The 17,062-nt window shown below is 45.5% G+C and overlaps 1 protein-coding gene across 6 annotated transcripts in view; it reads right to left on the bottom strand.

Moving 5' to 3' along the window:
* Positions 1 to 17,062, bottom strand: part of RNFT2 (ring finger protein, transmembrane 2) — a 39,596-nt gene that overhangs the window by 20,666 nt on the left and 1,868 nt on the right. For all 6 annotated transcript variants that reach the window (XM_074554291.1, XM_074554290.1, XM_074554294.1 and 3 more), the window contains exons 3-7: positions 16,375 to 16,826; positions 11,742 to 12,220; positions 10,558 to 10,634; positions 8,455 to 8,555; positions 6,375 to 6,528 (exon numbers count right to left, since the gene is read on the bottom strand). In XM_074554291.1, coding sequence (XP_074410392.1) covers positions 6,375 to 6,528; positions 8,455 to 8,555; positions 10,558 to 10,634; positions 11,742 to 12,220; positions 16,375 to 16,457 — 894 coding nt within the window. In that variant the 5' untranslated portion in view covers positions 16,458 to 16,826. The remainder of the gene's footprint in view (positions 1 to 6,374; positions 6,529 to 8,454; positions 8,556 to 10,557; positions 10,635 to 11,741; positions 12,221 to 16,374; positions 16,827 to 17,062) is intronic.

The following is a 17,062-nucleotide window of genomic DNA, read 5'->3' as shown; positions in this document are numbered from 1 at the left end:
ACATCAGCACTACAGAAAACACTTTTAAAACCCCTTTATTTTCATGCTGCTGCCTGACCTCAGGGACAGCTTTTCTGTGCATTTTCTAAATGAGAACCTGAGACACACAAAGGTCAAGGCAAGGTTGTTTTGGTGTCCAAGCTGAGGTGCTGGGATTAGATTTTTTATAAAGCACTTCATTTTCTAGATCACGTTACCATTAAAAGCTGAACCCCTGACTTCAGTTTGCAGCTCTACCTGACTTCTCTAGACTCACACAGGAATTACTTGGCAAAGTAAAGGACAGGATTTAATTCTCCAGTGTAGCAACTCAACTTGAACTTGTAGAATATTCTTCTCTTTGTTTCCTGTGAACTTTCCAGTTGCTGCAACAGCTTCTTCCAATCCCTCACCTTCACCCTTGGGGCGTGGTGGTGAAGTCTCACAGAAAAATAAGATGGAACAGTGGAATTAAAAACTGAATGCCAAGCTGGACACAGCACAGGGAATGCAAATTCCCCCAGGGCTCAGTGTGCAGCCCCTTGGCCATAAGGCTGTGCCTCCCACAAGGAACAGAGGCACAGCAAGGGCTGACACGGTGCAGGCAGCAGAAGTGAGAGAAGTTGCAATGAGGCAACTGCAAGGTGTGATTAGCACTCGAGGGAAGCTCCAAGTCTCACTTGCTCTGCTGCCAGCAGCAGCATTAGGGCATATTCTGAAACATGCTTGAAAAAGCTTTGGAGTCCTGCTGGCAATTTGGATCAGAGGAGAGCAGGCTCTGCTGAGATTCCAGGTCATGGTGCCAACAGATCAAGTGCTGGGTAGGAGCAATAAAACACAAAATTCCCAGATTTACACAGCAAACAGCATTGTGGCATGGAGGATGCTGGTGAAAATCCATGCTGGACTAATGAGGAGTCATGTCAAGGTGGGCTAGAGGGGAAATTGAGAATTTTAATGCCTCTGGAAATCACATCTTTTGTGTCTTAAACTGGGAAAGCACTGAAGAGCAATAATTTTTAGAAAGTTCAGTAGCAGTGACTTGCAAAGCAAGCTTAGGGAGGGGGACAGAGGAGTCTCCACTCCTCAGTACCTGCTGCTGTGCTTCAGTTAAGTTTTTAATTTTGTAAATAAGGAATCCCACACTCCTGACTCTGGGACAGCACATCAGCCCCAGCTGCAGCAGGGAAATGTCCCTGCAGAACATCCTGGATGGCTCAAGAGGAGCCAAGCTCAGCTGCTCCATGAGAGTGAATCTGTTGGGAGTGAGCTCCCTCCAAGAGGACCAAGGCCAGAGAGGACAGGGATGAGAGGCTGGGCTGTCACCTGCCTGGGAACACCTCCCCTCCCACAACAAACTCCATATTGCACAGACAAGGACCAGGAACATCTTTGCCTGGGTAGTTTTAATTCAACATCAACTATGAGCAAGCTCTCAGTGAGTTTTTTATTGCTTCTGTAATTTTAGAGGACTCAAATGCTCCAAGAGTCTTTTTTTCCCCCTTAGGACAAAAGAAAGGTGAAGTTTCAGAAGGAATGTGGAAATTATTGTGCCAGGTTCCCTGGCAGAGTTGTGTCCAGCTATGGCAGGAAATAGGATGTGCACCTGACAAAGGTTTTTGGTCCAAGTGCAGAATTTGCAATTGCTGCCAAATTCAAGCCAAGTTTTCTCTGACCAGACTTGATGAGATGATACTTTAAATATAAAAAGCACTAATAAAACAATCAAAACTGGAAAAAATCACCAAGCAAGTATGTTCAAAGCTGCAGTGAGGGGGCAATGCCAGTGTTCTCCTTTGGCACTTTCACTCTCCTGGAAATGCAATCCCCTCTAACTTGACTCTGCACTGAGCATGCACAGAAAATCCTTATTTAGGGCCTTTCTGATGTATAAAATGTCCATGGTATCTTTGTAGGGACACACAGATGCAAGAACTTGGGCTAACAGTTCCTTACAGTCCCTTACATTTGGTTTGATTTCCTTTCTCCCTCCCCCATGTTTCACTCACTTCTCCAGCTCAGATTGCTGACAACAACATGAGGAGGGGATGGGAGGCTTGCAGGCACCTGGGATTTCCTAAGTGAAATCTTTGGCAAGTGTGTCCTTTTATTATTTATTTCCTGATTTTGAATTCCACCCCCCTCAAGCTGTCATTCCTTAGCAGTGCAAATGAAAAGCTGCCCTTGATGTGTGCACAACAATGGAAGCCTCTGCAGGCCACATGGCTCCTGCAGTTTAATTTACTTTAATTCATTTTATATTGAACCAAATGATCTTATTTGCCTTTTTTAATGGAGAGCCTTCAAGCCAAGCCCTCCCTTCCAAAGGAATGATGAGCTCAGCTGTTCCTGAAACCTGTACCCAGCTCAGGGTGGCTGTCACAGCCTGGGGGCAGGGAGGGGACACCCCCAGCACGGTGGGAACCTCTGGAAACTGCCCAGAGCTCTGGGATCAGTCTGATCCTGGGGTGACATCCCTTTTCCTGCTTTTCTCTCCAATCCACAAGCTCTTCTTTCCCTCCATTCCTGACTGGAGTCTCACAGCCTCCCCTGGTGCCTCTGTTTCCCAGGTTGGTTTGGAACCTGGGAAAGTCTGGGGTTATTTTGTCAGAATTTCAGTCTTCCCTCATTCTTTGGAGGAGTTGCTCTGAATTTCTGAGTTACTCAGGCTTGGGCAACTCTGGTTGGTTGTACCCTCATAATAAAGCAGCTCTCATGCTTCAGACTTCACACTTCCAGCACCCACTGTGCAAAGACAAACTTTTTCTGCCCCTCAATTTGAGTTCAATTTCTCTCAGTTAAAGCATAAACTGATGCCACAAATCACATTAGTTTCCAACAAAAATTGTCCTTCCTGTGATGGGCCACACTAGGAAAACATGAGCCAGATACTTTGGATGGGGGAACTGAGTGTTCTAATCCAGATTTTTTATGTGTTTTGTTTCAAAATGAAAAGATGCATCCAACTGATGAAAGCAGAGTTTGGTGCTGTTCACTATTGTCATTGATGATCCTGATGGAACAAAGTTATGTACAGCTGACACTAAGCTGTAAGCACAATTGGAAAGAAGGATTATACTCCAAATTTGTCTTGACAGACTGGAGAAATGGTCTGGAAAACAGGGAGGGAATGAAGACAGTCCAGAAGAGAATAACAAAATCTGGGATTAACAATCTCTGAGAAAAGACTCAATGTTCAGTCTACAGACAAGAGTGAGGGGAGATATAGAGGCTGATAAATAAAAGCAAAAACCACACAGAATTCAGAGAAAACCCGGATCGCAAGGAGCAGCAGGAAAAGCCAGATTAGGTTTGCAAGTGCCTTTGAACTTCCCAAATGAGGAAAATCTGAAGAACCAGCTCAGATCTGGGCTGAGTGCAGGATGAATAAAGTTCCCCACATCCCATCCAAGGGCAAGTTTTAGGATCTCCTGCTGACTGCCAGCAGCTGAGGATTAAATCCCTGGGTGCTGAACTCCCTGAGAATGCAGAAACCTCCACCTCAGGCTCTCTACCAGGGGAGCAAGAGGCTGCTGCTCTCAGTGGTTAAATTGGCACTAAAACTTCTCACTATACAGAAATACCCATCTTGAAAAAATCAAGCTCTGCTGAGTTAAATTCATATTTCTCCAGCAGCCTGTTACCATTAAATGACAGCTACCCAGAAGTTCATAAACTCCAAGATGGGCTTCAGGCAGAAATCCTGCTTGGAGGACATTGGGAGGAAGAGAATAACTTTGTGTCTGGCAAGTATGCAGAGAAAAAACTTGATAAAAATTTTGGTCAAAGTTAATGTGCATAAATTGCACCAGAAGTGTTCAAAATGAGGAAAAGGTTCCATTTAAATCCTCCCCTGTGAGGGGGGTCAGCTATATGATCACCAATTACCATTTCCATGGTGTCCTGTGGTTCTCCTGGAGCCCTCCCACCCCAGTTTGATCTTAAATTTGTTCCATCTCATCCTTGGCTGGGTTAAAGGCTGCAGAGTGGGGGAGAGAACCCCCAAACCAAACCCAGCTCTGGTGCTGGGTGCCAGCAGTGCCAGGGGACAGTGACACCATCCCCAACATCCTCAGACAAAAAGGGGCTTAAAAAAAAGTGAGACACATTGCACTCCAGAAAAAAGGTATTAAAAATGAAGCATCTGTGCTCTGAGTCATTACAGGCCCTTGACAGATGTGATCCTACCAGCCTCTCACTGGAGCTGCAAATAAAGACCCCTTCTCTTTCTTCTCTCCAGACAAGGATTAATGAGTACTTGGGATGGCTCTCAGACAAGCAGGCAAAGGCTGTGAACCTTTTCCAACACTGCCATTTATCTTGGGAGGACTATTCACATCACTTCTCCCTCCCTCCCCAGCCTGGATTATGCTCTGACCCAGCACATTAATCTCCCAAAATATAATAATAATAATAGAAGGAGGGTAAAAAAAAAAAAAAGCTGGACAATTGCCAGAATTAAATTAATAACCATCTCAGATAGCCCTGCTGTGCAGGAACAAACTGCTCAACTCCCCTGCCACCCCTGTCATTTCTAAGCAAAACTATTCCCAGTTTAGATACCCCCTGAAGAGCCCTGCCTGAGAGTTTCAGCAATTCCTGCTGGTACCTGGACCTGCAGGTGCTTTCCATCCCCACAGCTGCCAGGGGTTTCTTCACTGAATGCAAATAACACACACTGTCACATCTGCCCCCAGAATGGGGACACTGGGTCAGGACACTGTGTCCCTCCATTGAGTGCAGGGAGAGGCAGCATGAGAGAGAAGTAAAATAAAAACATATCAAAAAGTGTTTGGAATGAGAGAGAGAAACTTTTACAAGTTAGGCTTAGTCTACATGTGGTTTCATAAGCATTTAAATATGTGAAGCATTTAATTTTTTTTTCTCCCATGGTAAGAACTGCTTCTGCCTTTTGTGGCTTTAGTTTAACCCAGTTATTTCTTTGACCCAAGTGGGAAGCCAAAGAGACAAATATTTGCAACTTCTTCCCAGGAAATGAGGAGGTTCCTACTTTAGAAATATGAATTTACAGAGATTACTCAGAAAACAAGACTTAATAAGAAAAGCAATTATCTGGCTGCTACACTGATTCCTCCTCAAGCACTGCTCACCTCACCTCACCTCCCTGGGCTTTAATCACTGCTGGTAGCACCAAACCCTTGCTCAGGTCTGTGATGGCTCAAAAAACACCCCTCAATCTCAAACTTTTAGCAACAGATTTTAATGTTTTTATTCTTCCATCCATACTTGGCACTGGCACAGGGTGCCCAGAGCAGCTGTGGCTGCCCCTGGATCCCTGGAAATGTCCCAGGCCAGGCTGGATGGGGTTTGGAGCAGCCTGGGACAGTGGGAGGTGTCCCTGCCATGGCAGGGGTAGCACTGCAGGGGGATTTAAGGTCCCCTCTCACTCAAACCATTCCCTGATTCTCTGACAATGAGGAGGTTCCTGCTTCAGAAACATGAATTTACAGAGATTACTCAGAAAACAAGACTTAAACTCAATGAGAAAGCAATTATCTGGCTGCTACATTGATTCCTCCTCAAGCACTGCTCACCTCACCTCCCTGGGCTTTAATCACTGCTGGTAGCACCAAACCCTTGCTCAGGTCTGTGATGGCTCGAAAAACACCCCTCAATCCCAAACTTTTAGCAACAGATTTTAATGTTTTTATTCTTCCATCCATACTTGGCACTGGCACAGGGTGCCCAGAGCAGCTGTGGCTGCCCCTGGATCCCTGGAAATGTCCCAGGCCAGACTGGATGGGGTTTGGAGCAGCCTGGGACAGTGGGAGGTGTCCCTGCCATGGCAGGGGTAGCACTGCAGGGGGATTTAAGGTCCCCTCTCACTCAAACCATTCCCTGATTCTCTGACTCTGGAAATGAGGAGGTTCCTGCTTCAGAAACATGAATTTACAGAGATTACTCAGAAAACAAGACTTAAACTCAATGAGAAAAGCAATTATCTGGCTGCTACACTGATTCCTCCTCAAGCACTGCTCATCTCCCTGGGCTTTAATCACTGCTGGTAGCACCAAACCCTTGCTCAGGTCTGTGATGGCTCAAAGAACACCCCTCAATCCAAACTTTTAGCAAAGTTTTAGATTTTAAATTTTAGATTTTAATGTTTTTATTCTTCCATCCATACTTGGCACTGGCACAGGGTGCCCAGAGCAGCTGTGGCTGCCCCTGGATCCCTGGAAATGTCCCAGGCCAGGTTGGATGGGATTTGGAGCACTTTGGGACAGTGGGAGGTGTCCCTGCCATGGAACTGGGTGGGATTTAAGATCCCTTCCCACCCAAACCATTCCCTGATTCTCTGATTCCATGCTGCAAATGTGTGGTGAAGGTACCAGATTATCAAAACCAAAGTTTGTGCCTCAAGCAGAGTCACCTACCTTAGACTTGACAGCGAGGATGATCTTGGGCAGGGCCACCACGAGGCATTTCAGGGCAATGGTGAGGTACTTCAGCACAAAGTCTGCAATGCCCACAATCCACATCAGGTCAAAGAAGTCCAGCCTGTCCAGGTTGGGTTTCAGGAATATTAGGCTGAAAGAGACACCAAAGCTCAAACACCACTGAGGAGAAGCTTGCTCAAGCTCCTTGTAGGCACTGCTGGCTGCAGAGAGCCCAGCAAGGGCCCTGAACTTCAGGGAAGTTCTCAAGGGCAAGAAAAACACAAATCAGGTCTGGGCTTCCTGACTTTGCTCTTGGCAGCTTCTACAGGGGTCAGCAGGCTTGCCCAGTGTCACAAAACAGGACCCAGGCACTCAAAATCTGTTTGGAATCCAGCAGTGTCCATAAGCTGGGGTGCTGACAGTGCCCTCAGCGCAGAGTGAGGGATCTGGGTGTCACAGCTTGTCCTGGCAGTCCTGCTCACAACAATCCTGTTTCCCTGGGCAAGGGAACAGCCCCTCAGGCTGCTCTGCCACAGGGGCACAGTCCCTAAAGCCACTGGGCACATCAGACAAAGGGGTGACACAGGAAACCCTGCACCAGCCATGGCACAAAGGGGAGAACTTCACGCTTTGTGTCCTGCCCTGACAGTGCCTCTTACTGAAGCACAGCAAGAGCTGGGCTCTGTTATACCCTTACCTGAATCAAAGATCCAAAAATTAATGCCCCTTACATAATGTCATTGATTGGGCTGAACATTTGCTGTTTGAAAAAGCGGAGTCTGGGACAGCAAAATTTCACCCAGCAATGGGCAGGAGCTACTGGCCTGAGCAATAATCAATAATGAGAACTAGACCCTAGTCAGACTGAAAAAACAGGATTCACCTTCAGGGTTTTACCTGCTAAAGCCTCATGGTAGAAAGTTTTAACAGAAAAAAAAAAAAAACCAAACAAAATTAAAAAAAAAGGCAAAGTAAAATAACCAACCCAAAACAAAAAGCCTGAACATGAAATTAAAATACTCACAACACTGGCACAGCACAACAGGTAAAATTACACCCTAAAAACAGAAACAGAATCAGAAACTTTACGACTATTCATGCACTAGAAACAAGAAAAAAAATCAGGAAATGAAAAATGAAAGAAAGAAACAGAACTGAAGCAGACATTTCTAATTTGACAAGGCTGGCTTGGGAATAGTCCCAGGTCTGGCAAGCAAGAGATGCAGCAGCCTGAGCATGACAGGAACAGGGCTTTTCCTGGAGCTGTGGCCCAGCCTGGCCACTGGCAATAAACCACACTCTAAACTGTCTGTAGGATGGCCCCAAATTGCTAAAATCCCTATATTTTACATGATTTAGCCTTTATTTTGAACTAGTCCCATTCATGCTTTTAACTTTGGCCATCTTCTTAGAGACACCCTGTGTGCAAACATTTCACTTCCAGACCTTTGTGCCATTCCTGTCCCTCCTCTCCCACTCCCTCCAGACCATCCCATGGCTTGGCCTCTCCCCTTCAGCCCCACATTCAAACCTTCTCAGCTCTCCCCCTTTCTCTGCTTATTGTATGCTTAAACCTCTGATTATTTCTCTCTGCTTTACATTAAGTTGTGATTCAAATCCATGAGCAGAAACCTTGCTGTATTTGAGAATTAACTCAGGATTTGAAATCTTAATTACCTCAGATCCAAGTGCCCTGAGAACATTGGGGTAAAACTATTTCATCTCCTGTCCTACACTCCAATCTGGACAGACTGAAGAGGAAAATCAGTGGGTCAGTTCCTCAACTGCCCTTGATGTTCAGCTGCAGTGGTCACAATGGGAATTCAGAGGGCATTTTGGAAAGGATCCACCCTGCTTTGACACCATCACATTTACACACTGCTTATGTCCTTTACTGACAGGAGCATGGTAGGGTGACACACAAATCCATTTCCTGCACTGGAGGGTATTACAAAGATGTAACAAACACAGCAGATGCTTTAGGGGCACACAGTTCCTCCCACAGGGTGGGATTCCCTCTTTCCCTCCCTGGCAATGATTCCCTGCTCCCAGCCTGCACAATGCAGGTTTTGCTCACCTGTTGTAAAGCTGCTGAGAGCTGAATGTGTAAAGCAAGTACAAGGTGTTTCCAGTGAGGAAGGCCAGGATCCAGAAGACAACCAGCACTGATCTCTTCTCCTGAGCAAGGAAAAACAGCAGAGTTATTGCAGATCAAAATCTCAAGACTTGAGCTGAGCCTTGCTGAAAAATCCAACAGATATGTAACAAAGTGCTCAGTAATTAGTTATTTACACAGGACTAAGAAGTAGTCTGCAAGGTAAAGATATCTATAAACACAAGCAGAAATGCTTCTCACTCCTGCAACATTTTCAATGGAAAATAATTGAAATAAGCTGGTGAAAATGACAGAATTACTTGCAGAATGCATCTTCAAAGCTAGGATCTTTCTTGTGACATCTAAAATCTCCTGATATTTAAAATGCAGTTTAAAAAATGTGTATTCCATGTATTGTCCTAAATTCTGAGCTGTCACCTGGCTGGAGTGACAATTCATGGTGTTTTATAAAAAGACCCAAAGCCACTCACTGGAAGGCTCAGCTAAATCAAATACACCCCACCACTACCTGCAGCACATCTGGGTGCTATCCTAAAGCATGGGGGTTCTGGAACATTCATTTGTGATTGAACAAATAATTAAAGGTGGAAAGAAGTGGAAATTTTGCATTTCAACATATATGGAAAGTTACAGACAAGCTGGATGGCAGCAGACACTGCCCTGGGTCTTGGCCCTTGGTAACTTTGGGGAGTAAATTTTATTCCTGAGAGGAAATACACCCACCATTTGTCTTGTGAGCTGATTTATTAAGAAAGGAGGTCTCTGCAGCTGTCCAGCAGCCAGGCCTGCTGTGCTGAGATTTAAAGCAGGCAGATCAAGGGGCACAGTGCTGGAAGGGCAGAGGTGCAGAGTGCAAGGCAGCAGCAATCTGTTACTGGGCTGTGCCACTGCTCTGCTCACTCAGGGCTGGATCTCACTGATTCCACTGCTCCTGGCACACACAGGCATGCACTTGTGTGGACAAAAAAGCAATTCTAGCTTTATGCTTTCAGCACTGTTGAATTGTTCTCCTGACACAGATCAGAAAACCTTGAAAAGATCTGCTGGTTTCTTTACATTCTAAGCATATTAATGCCCAGAGCATTATAAAGCTACTAGCAAGCAAGACATCTATGAAATCTTTCAGCTGAACATCTCAAAGCATTAGCTAAATGTGAATTAGCAGAATCTCATCATTAATAAGTTAAATAGGCATCAGCATCTCTGCTGTACATGATGGGAAAACCAAGGTGCAGAGAAGTGCTGGAACAGGCACAGCCAAGGCAGAAGGAGATGAAGATTACAACATCCCTGACCTGTCCTTTTTGTTTTATTACACCACATTTCACAAAAAAGCAGGACAGAGACTTTGGGAGAGGCAGGAAGGAGAAGACAGATCTGTGCACAAATAAATGCATTCAGCCCTACACTGCAATCAAAGGTTCAACACAGATGCTATTTTGTGCATGGAAAATGATGTTTGCTGGGAACAGGAGTGTTGGAATCCAAAATGCAGGGAATTCTCACAACTTTGGGCCTGTAAGCCAAAGCTTAGAATTAAAGACAGGATTTATTTCAAGACCTTGGAAAAGGCTTCCAAACTTAGGTGCTAGAAGTGAGAAGGTGGATTTATAGTTTGAAGTAGAGACACATGAAGTGGAGGAAAGTTTGGAGTTTTATAGTTTAAATTATAGAAAAAATAAAAGTAGTTACAAAGGTAAACAAGGAGTTTAGAATGCAGTATTGTAGGTCTGTGTGTCATAACATGATCAGCTAAGAAAGCTTACACTAGCATGGGTCCATAAGATGGAAGTCCATAAGGACTGAGTCAAAAACATAAATATCCCTGTTAGCAGTGTTTTATTAGTCAATAAATCATTAAAAGGTCTCGTAACCAGGGGTCTTGTGACCTTCTGAACCACCTTCTCACATCCTGTAAAGATGTGAGCTGAACTCAGCCTTCCTATCTATGCAGAAAATAAGAAAATAAATGGCATCATCTAAAAACCTCAGAGTCCTGTCTCTAATTCATTGAAAACTCCTTCAAAAATCCCCATACAGGAAAAAGTAAAATGCCAGACTCACCTTCAGAGCCACCTGCTCTCGGAGCGTGGAGTTGGCGTAGGCAAAGGTGCTGGCCATGCCAATGCACACAGCAATTCCTGCAGGGAAAGGCTCTGTCAGACACAAACTGCTGATGCTGTTGGGCTGGATTTCACACCCAGCACCCTCCCTGCGAGACAGGAGTGTCTGAACCCCTCTGTGCCACACAGAAAGCTTTGCTGTCACCAAGCCCATCTCTCCTAGAGTGAGAAGCCTTGGTAACATCCTGAGGAATGTCAGGGAGAAATCAGGGAATGGAACAGCACTGGTCAGGACAGGCAAGAGATGGGTCTGACCCTGATGAAGACAGCTTGGACTGAAAGTAGGGGGGATTTATCACAAATTTATCACATGCATTTGAGTATGTTCCTTTCATGCTAGACTCCACCCGGACACTGCCACGTGGATAAATATATCAGACATCAGAGCCTGATAAAACCTCCCAACCACTCTATAATCACAGCTCAAAAAGCATGGATGCATCATGTGAAAAATGCATGTAGTTTATGATTGGCTTTTCGCAAATATTAAAATGAATGTTATATGTGTTGTGTTAGAAAGTAATGCTGTATTAATTCTCTTAAGTAGTGTGTTAAATATAGTTTCAGGTTATAAAAATTGTTAAATAGAAATGATTCTCTGCAAGATACTTTTTTTTAAAGAAAGGACTGGCAGTGAGATAGCAGCCCCAGACACCTGAATCTTTCAGAGAAAAAGAATTTATTGCCTTCTTATCAGAAGAAATGAACTTCTTCCCACTCTGAAGGCACTGTTAGGATTTGGAGGAAGAAGTTGACGATCACCAGACAGAATCCTGCATTTGAATGGAATTTATGCATCATGTATGAGGTGTAGGAATATACAACAGGCATTGTTTATAAGGGTTAATCCTTTGTTAACGTGGGTCCTTTTCCAGGCTCCTGCTGCCCAGAAAAGGTACCAGGACTTCTGTAACTCTTTGTATTTGTTGTCTCATATTGTCCTAATTCAAAATGTTCAAATTATAATTACTCTAATTGTATTACTATTTTTATAACCATTTTAATAATATTAAACTTTTAAAATTTTAAACCCAAGTGACTGGCGTTTTTCACAGATATCACAACCTGCTAAAGTCTCCCTACCACCCTCTAACCACAGCTCAAAAAGCTTTGACGAATACTCACCAAGCTTGTGCTGGAAACAAACTTTAGCCAGGAGGATCAAGATGAAGGGAAGCCCTTTCTGCAGCCACCCAACGACAGCTTTGAGCTCGGAGAGAGCCGGGGCCGGCGTCCCGGCCTGTTCCTCGGCGCCCTCCTCGCCGTGCCCGTGCCGCTCTCCGCCCGCCATGTGCAGCAGCGAGGAGCCGCGGTGGTGCCCGTGCTGGAAGGGATGAGCCGGGGCCCGGTGGTGGAACGGAGCCCCCTCAGCCCGACCGGCACCCTCATCCCTCGGGGCCGGCATCTGGATGAAGACTTCTCCCCCTCCGGCCGCCGAGCCCAGCACCAGCCCGGCCGGGAAGGGCGCGGCGGCGATGGAGGCGGCGGGCAGGCCGGCCAGCCCCGAGAAGAGCTGCTGAGGGGAGGCGGCCTCGGCCTTGAGGCTCTCGAACACTCCGCTCTCGTCCACGCTGGCCTCAGAGCTCAGCGTCTGGCTCCGGCTCCTGCAAAGGGCACAGACACGGGATGCAGTCAAAATGGGGGTACACACCCAGGGATTCAGTCAAAACAGGGCCAGAGACCCCAGGGATGCAGTCAAAATGGGGTACAGACCCAGGGACTCAGCCAGAATGGGGGCACAGCCAAAACGGGGTACAGTCCCGAGGGATTCACCCAAAATGGGGGTACAGACCCCATGATTCACCCAAAATGGGGGTCCAGACCCCAGGGATTCAGTCAAAACAAGGGCACAGATCCCAAGGATTGAGCCAAAACAGGGGCATAGACCTCAGTGATTCATCCAAAATGGGTGTATAGACCCCAGGGATTCAGACAAAACAGGGTACAGACCCCAGGGATTCAGACAAAATGGGGGTACGGACCCAGGAATTCAGTCAAAGCGGGCACAGAGCCAGGGATTCACCCAAAATGGGGGCACAGCCAAGACAGGGTACAGTCCACAGGGATTCAGCCAAAACAAGGGCACAGACCCCAGGGATTCAGCCAAAACGGGGCACAGACTCCAGGATTCAGACAAAACAAGGGCATAGACGCCAGGGATGCACCCAAAATGGGGTGCAGACTCCAGGGATTCAGCCAAAATGGGGTACAGACCCCATGATTCACCCAAAATGGGGGTACAGACCCCAGGGATTCACCCAAAACAGGGGCACAGACAAAATGGGGGCAATAGACCCTGGGATTCAGCCATCATGAGGGCACAGACCCCAGGATTCAGCCAGAACAGGGGCACAGAGCCAGGGATTCAGTCAAAATGGGTGTATAGACCCCAGAGATTCAGCCAACATGGGGTAACAGACCCCAGGATTCAGCCAAAACGAGAGCACAGACCCCAGGGATTCAGCCAAAACGGGGTACAGACCCCAGGATTCAGACAAAACAAGGGCATACACCCCAGGGATTCAGTCAAAACAGGGGTACAGACCCCAGGATTCAGCCAAAATGGGGTACAGAACTGGGTGCTGGTTTAGCCCAGCCCTCAGTGCAGTGATTCCTCACTCTCTCTATTGTTGCTTGGGGGTTTATGTACAAATCCTGAGTGGGATGGGACTGCTGCATCTAGAGCTGTTTATTCTCCAGCACCACTCTCATTATTACATGGTTATGGCAATGGGAGGATGCCAGCAGCTCATTTTCTTGTCAGTAGCCAAAGAACTTAATGTTACAACTCACTTTAAAAGTGTTTTGACCAATCACACAAAGCAAAAGCACATTGACAGCAGTTCTATCCAACCACTATAAGCACAGATACCTTTGGTTAAACAATGCTTGCTTATTTCAAATACAATACCTGTTTGTAAACATTAAAATGCAATGCACAGAGATCCTTTATTAGAACTCCCTAATGTCTCTCTGGATATACTTTTCTGCATCTTAGGGAGTTATTCTAGCCAAGTACCATTGCTCTATTTGTCCTTACTTTCTACATCTCATATAATTTTTCTGCTGACAAACCTTATGGCTACTTCTTAGCTCTAATCACAGTTCTGTTGTCTCTGAGGCCTGCCTTTTACAGCTTTCCCAAAACCCTCTGATTGTAAGGATTCCCACTCAGAACACCAAGGTATCCAGATGATTTTCCCTGTATTTTCTGTAGAGAAGTCACAGCTGCAAAACTGGAGGTCAGTAACCTGATCAGAGCCTCTCCAGGCCTGACCAGAACACATCAGTTCCCTCACCAAGGAATGAAGCTCCCAAATACCCTGCTTGCTTTTGGAAAAAACAAAGAAATAATACATCCAATACCAAATCCAGTATCTTCCATAATGATTTGGGTACTTAAAGAAAAACATACAAAACTTCATGGAAACTGACACAGCACCACCAAGTCCAGTCATACTATAAACAAACAAACTAACCAGGCTAACTCAAAGCAATGAGCTACCCCCAAAATCCTCTGTAATTTGGGACAATCACTACGTGCCCACTGATTAACAGCACCAGAAGAGACACAATCACCAGGGCAAGAGAAGCATTGAGAGCTGCTTTATGTGTCCCTGACATGACACAAAAATGAAGGATGTGCTCATGAATCCAAATAAATTCTTTGTTTTTATATTTTTGGTGAATTGGGCATGGATGTGCCCAAATTACTGTGCAGAACTAGTTCTGGTATTGATTCTTTCCTAAGCATGTTGGAATACAGCCAGATTCCAAAAAGAAAGTCTAAATACCTTTATCCTGACATCAAAAGACAACAGGTTTTTTTTTTCCTTCACTAGAAATCAATAGAAAGAAAGTTTAGTTGAGAGGGAACAAAGCAGGTAACAAGAATATGATCACCAGGCCCTGTGAGTAAATACCTGACAGACAACAAACACTTCTCTAACCTGCAAACGCAGAGTAAACAACAAACAAACCCCAGCAAGAGGCAAAGCCCACAAGCAAGGCATGGTGCAGAGCTTTGCTCCCTCCTGGTTTGAATCCTGGGAGATCTCTAACTTTAGGAACAGTGGTTACAAGTTGAGACAGCACACCCAGGGCCCTCAACCCTCTCTCCCCCATGGTTCCAAAGCCTCCCCAGGGCACAGAGCTCTGCCTTCCACCTCCCTCTGGGGACACCCTCAAACCTCTCTGGCCAAACCTTCCCACTAAGCAAACTCCTAATAAGGCTTTTTTTATAGCTGCACCCCATTCCCACTGCATCTCCACAGGCTCCCGCAGGGAATCAAGTCAACAAGACATTGCACACCTTGTTCTGGTCCAAAATATCCATCAGCCAGGCCTTTAAATTCACACCTAACATTAGAACTCAGGGATGTACACACAGCTCAGGGCTGGGAATGTAACAAACAGCCTGGGAGGAACCCAGGGCTACAAATACACAACTATCCTTTGGAATAATATTGGAGTGTGCTTTCAGCAGGAAGGAATTCATCTGTGACATATTTATAAACAAACAAGGGTTGTTTGTTGAAATTGTGAGGCTGCTGAAGTTAACAGAAGTGAAGACCAGTGGCAACAGCATTTCCTTCTACAGTTAGAAAAACTTCAGCCTCTGTTCCTGACTATGTATTTACCCTGTTAAGAATCAGAAACATCATGGAGAAAAAAACTGAGGATGGCTTTCTTTCCCCCTGAAATTAAGAATGGTATCGTGCTAGCAATGGCCATGACATAAGGCTTCAACCCTAATTGCAAAACCACTATAGAAAATAAAATATTTACTAATGATCTTTCACTTTTAATCTCAGCTCAAACAGAGCAATTAAATACATTAGTTCCATCTTTGTCTTGGAGTAATTAGATTAGTTTCTTCTCTAGGAATAAAAATAAAAAAAGTCATACTCTAACTCTGGGAAAGCACCAGGGAATATTTAGAACCAGAACAACAACAGTGGCAAAGCTCCCTTGCTGATGGTGTAATTACAGAAGCAAATTAGAGGTATTCTAAATACTCACATACATGTAGATAGATACAGAGTCTGGGAAGATGCAAAGGGTCACCCAAATTCTTCATAAAACACTAAGTCAAAGTAGTTGAGAGCTTCAGACCAGCAGACTTTTCAAACACTTCAGTAAGAGAAGTGTGAATGGTTCCTGTTCACACAGGTCCATCCTTGCACACTGACAGTGCTCAGGTGCCATAAATCCATCCCTTCCTCCAAAACTCCACAATCCTGCCCATGCTCAGCCAGATGTCTGCCAGCTGTGCCATCCTGGGTCACCCTGAAACACTGTGGCTGGCTGCAATCAGTGAGTGACAGCAAGGAGAAAAGTAAACTTGTCTCTAGAATCCCCAGACTCGAGCAGAGAGCCTGGCCACACCACACACACAGGAATTTGACTTCCTCAGTTTTGAGCTTTCATCTTCTAAAACACCCCCTATGTTGGATTAAGCCTTTTCCTGACCCAGATGGGGCAACTGAGAGGAGTTTTAAAAACTTTTATTCTATTTTCTCGGTCTCATGAGAAGGGTGGGACAATACAGGTGTTATAATTCACACCATCACAATCAGAAGCCAATTATATCCTAATTACAATACAATCTGTTTCTTGGCCTATCAGCTTTTGCCAGAGGAAAAATGTGGAGAATGTGTCTGGGTCAGAAAAAGGCTTAATCTGACACCCCTACTGTTAAATCAGAACCCTCCTCTTGGGGAGGAGCCTGGAGGGAAGAAGAAGGGGAAGCATTTACCTTTCGGGAGGCACGCTGTCCGTGTTGCTGCTGTGCCGCCTCTGCATTTTCCTCAAAACCCTAAAACACAGCACGCTCAACATGAACCCTGCAGCTCAGCAAATCCCAGAGTGGCTACTGGCACAGGCCCTGGGGGCAGAGGGCACTGGGACCCGCTCAGCTGGGCACATGGCTGGCAGCAAGCATTGGTTTCTGTGACAGAGCACCTCCAGCTCCCATTTGTTTCTCAGCACGCTTGAAGGGACAGCTTTGAATGGCAGAGGGGGCACGCAGGTGTCCAGGCTGGGCAGGAGTCAGTCAGAAAGTAGCAGTCACCAGGAGGGATGGCATGTCCTGGCAAGGGACATGGGGACACCTAACAGTGGCTCTCGAGGTGACACGGGACTCAACAGCCTCTGGGGAAATGAGATCCCGTCTTCCTTTTCTGCAGGAACTTGCTCTGCAAAGCAAAACTGAGAGGGAAGAAGAAAAAGAAAGTGTGTAAACACTTCTAATGAAAAAAATACTATTAGCTCATGACAATAAACAACTCATCCATTTTAATCTACAGAAATACCATTTGCAAAGTCTGGACAATAGGCCCAGAGTACAATAGCTACTTAATAAAATGTACAGACTAAGATGTAAATACTCTTGAATATAAAAACTTATTATTCATAACACATGTCAATATATACATAGATGTGCA

The sequence above is a fragment of the Zonotrichia albicollis genome, chromosome 18 (genome assembly GCF_047830755.1).
Source record: "Zonotrichia albicollis isolate bZonAlb1 chromosome 18, bZonAlb1.hap1, whole genome shotgun sequence".
Classification (NCBI taxonomy): domain Eukaryota; kingdom Metazoa; phylum Chordata; class Aves; order Passeriformes; family Passerellidae; genus Zonotrichia; species Zonotrichia albicollis.
This window is presented reverse-complemented; position numbering and strand designations above follow the sequence as displayed.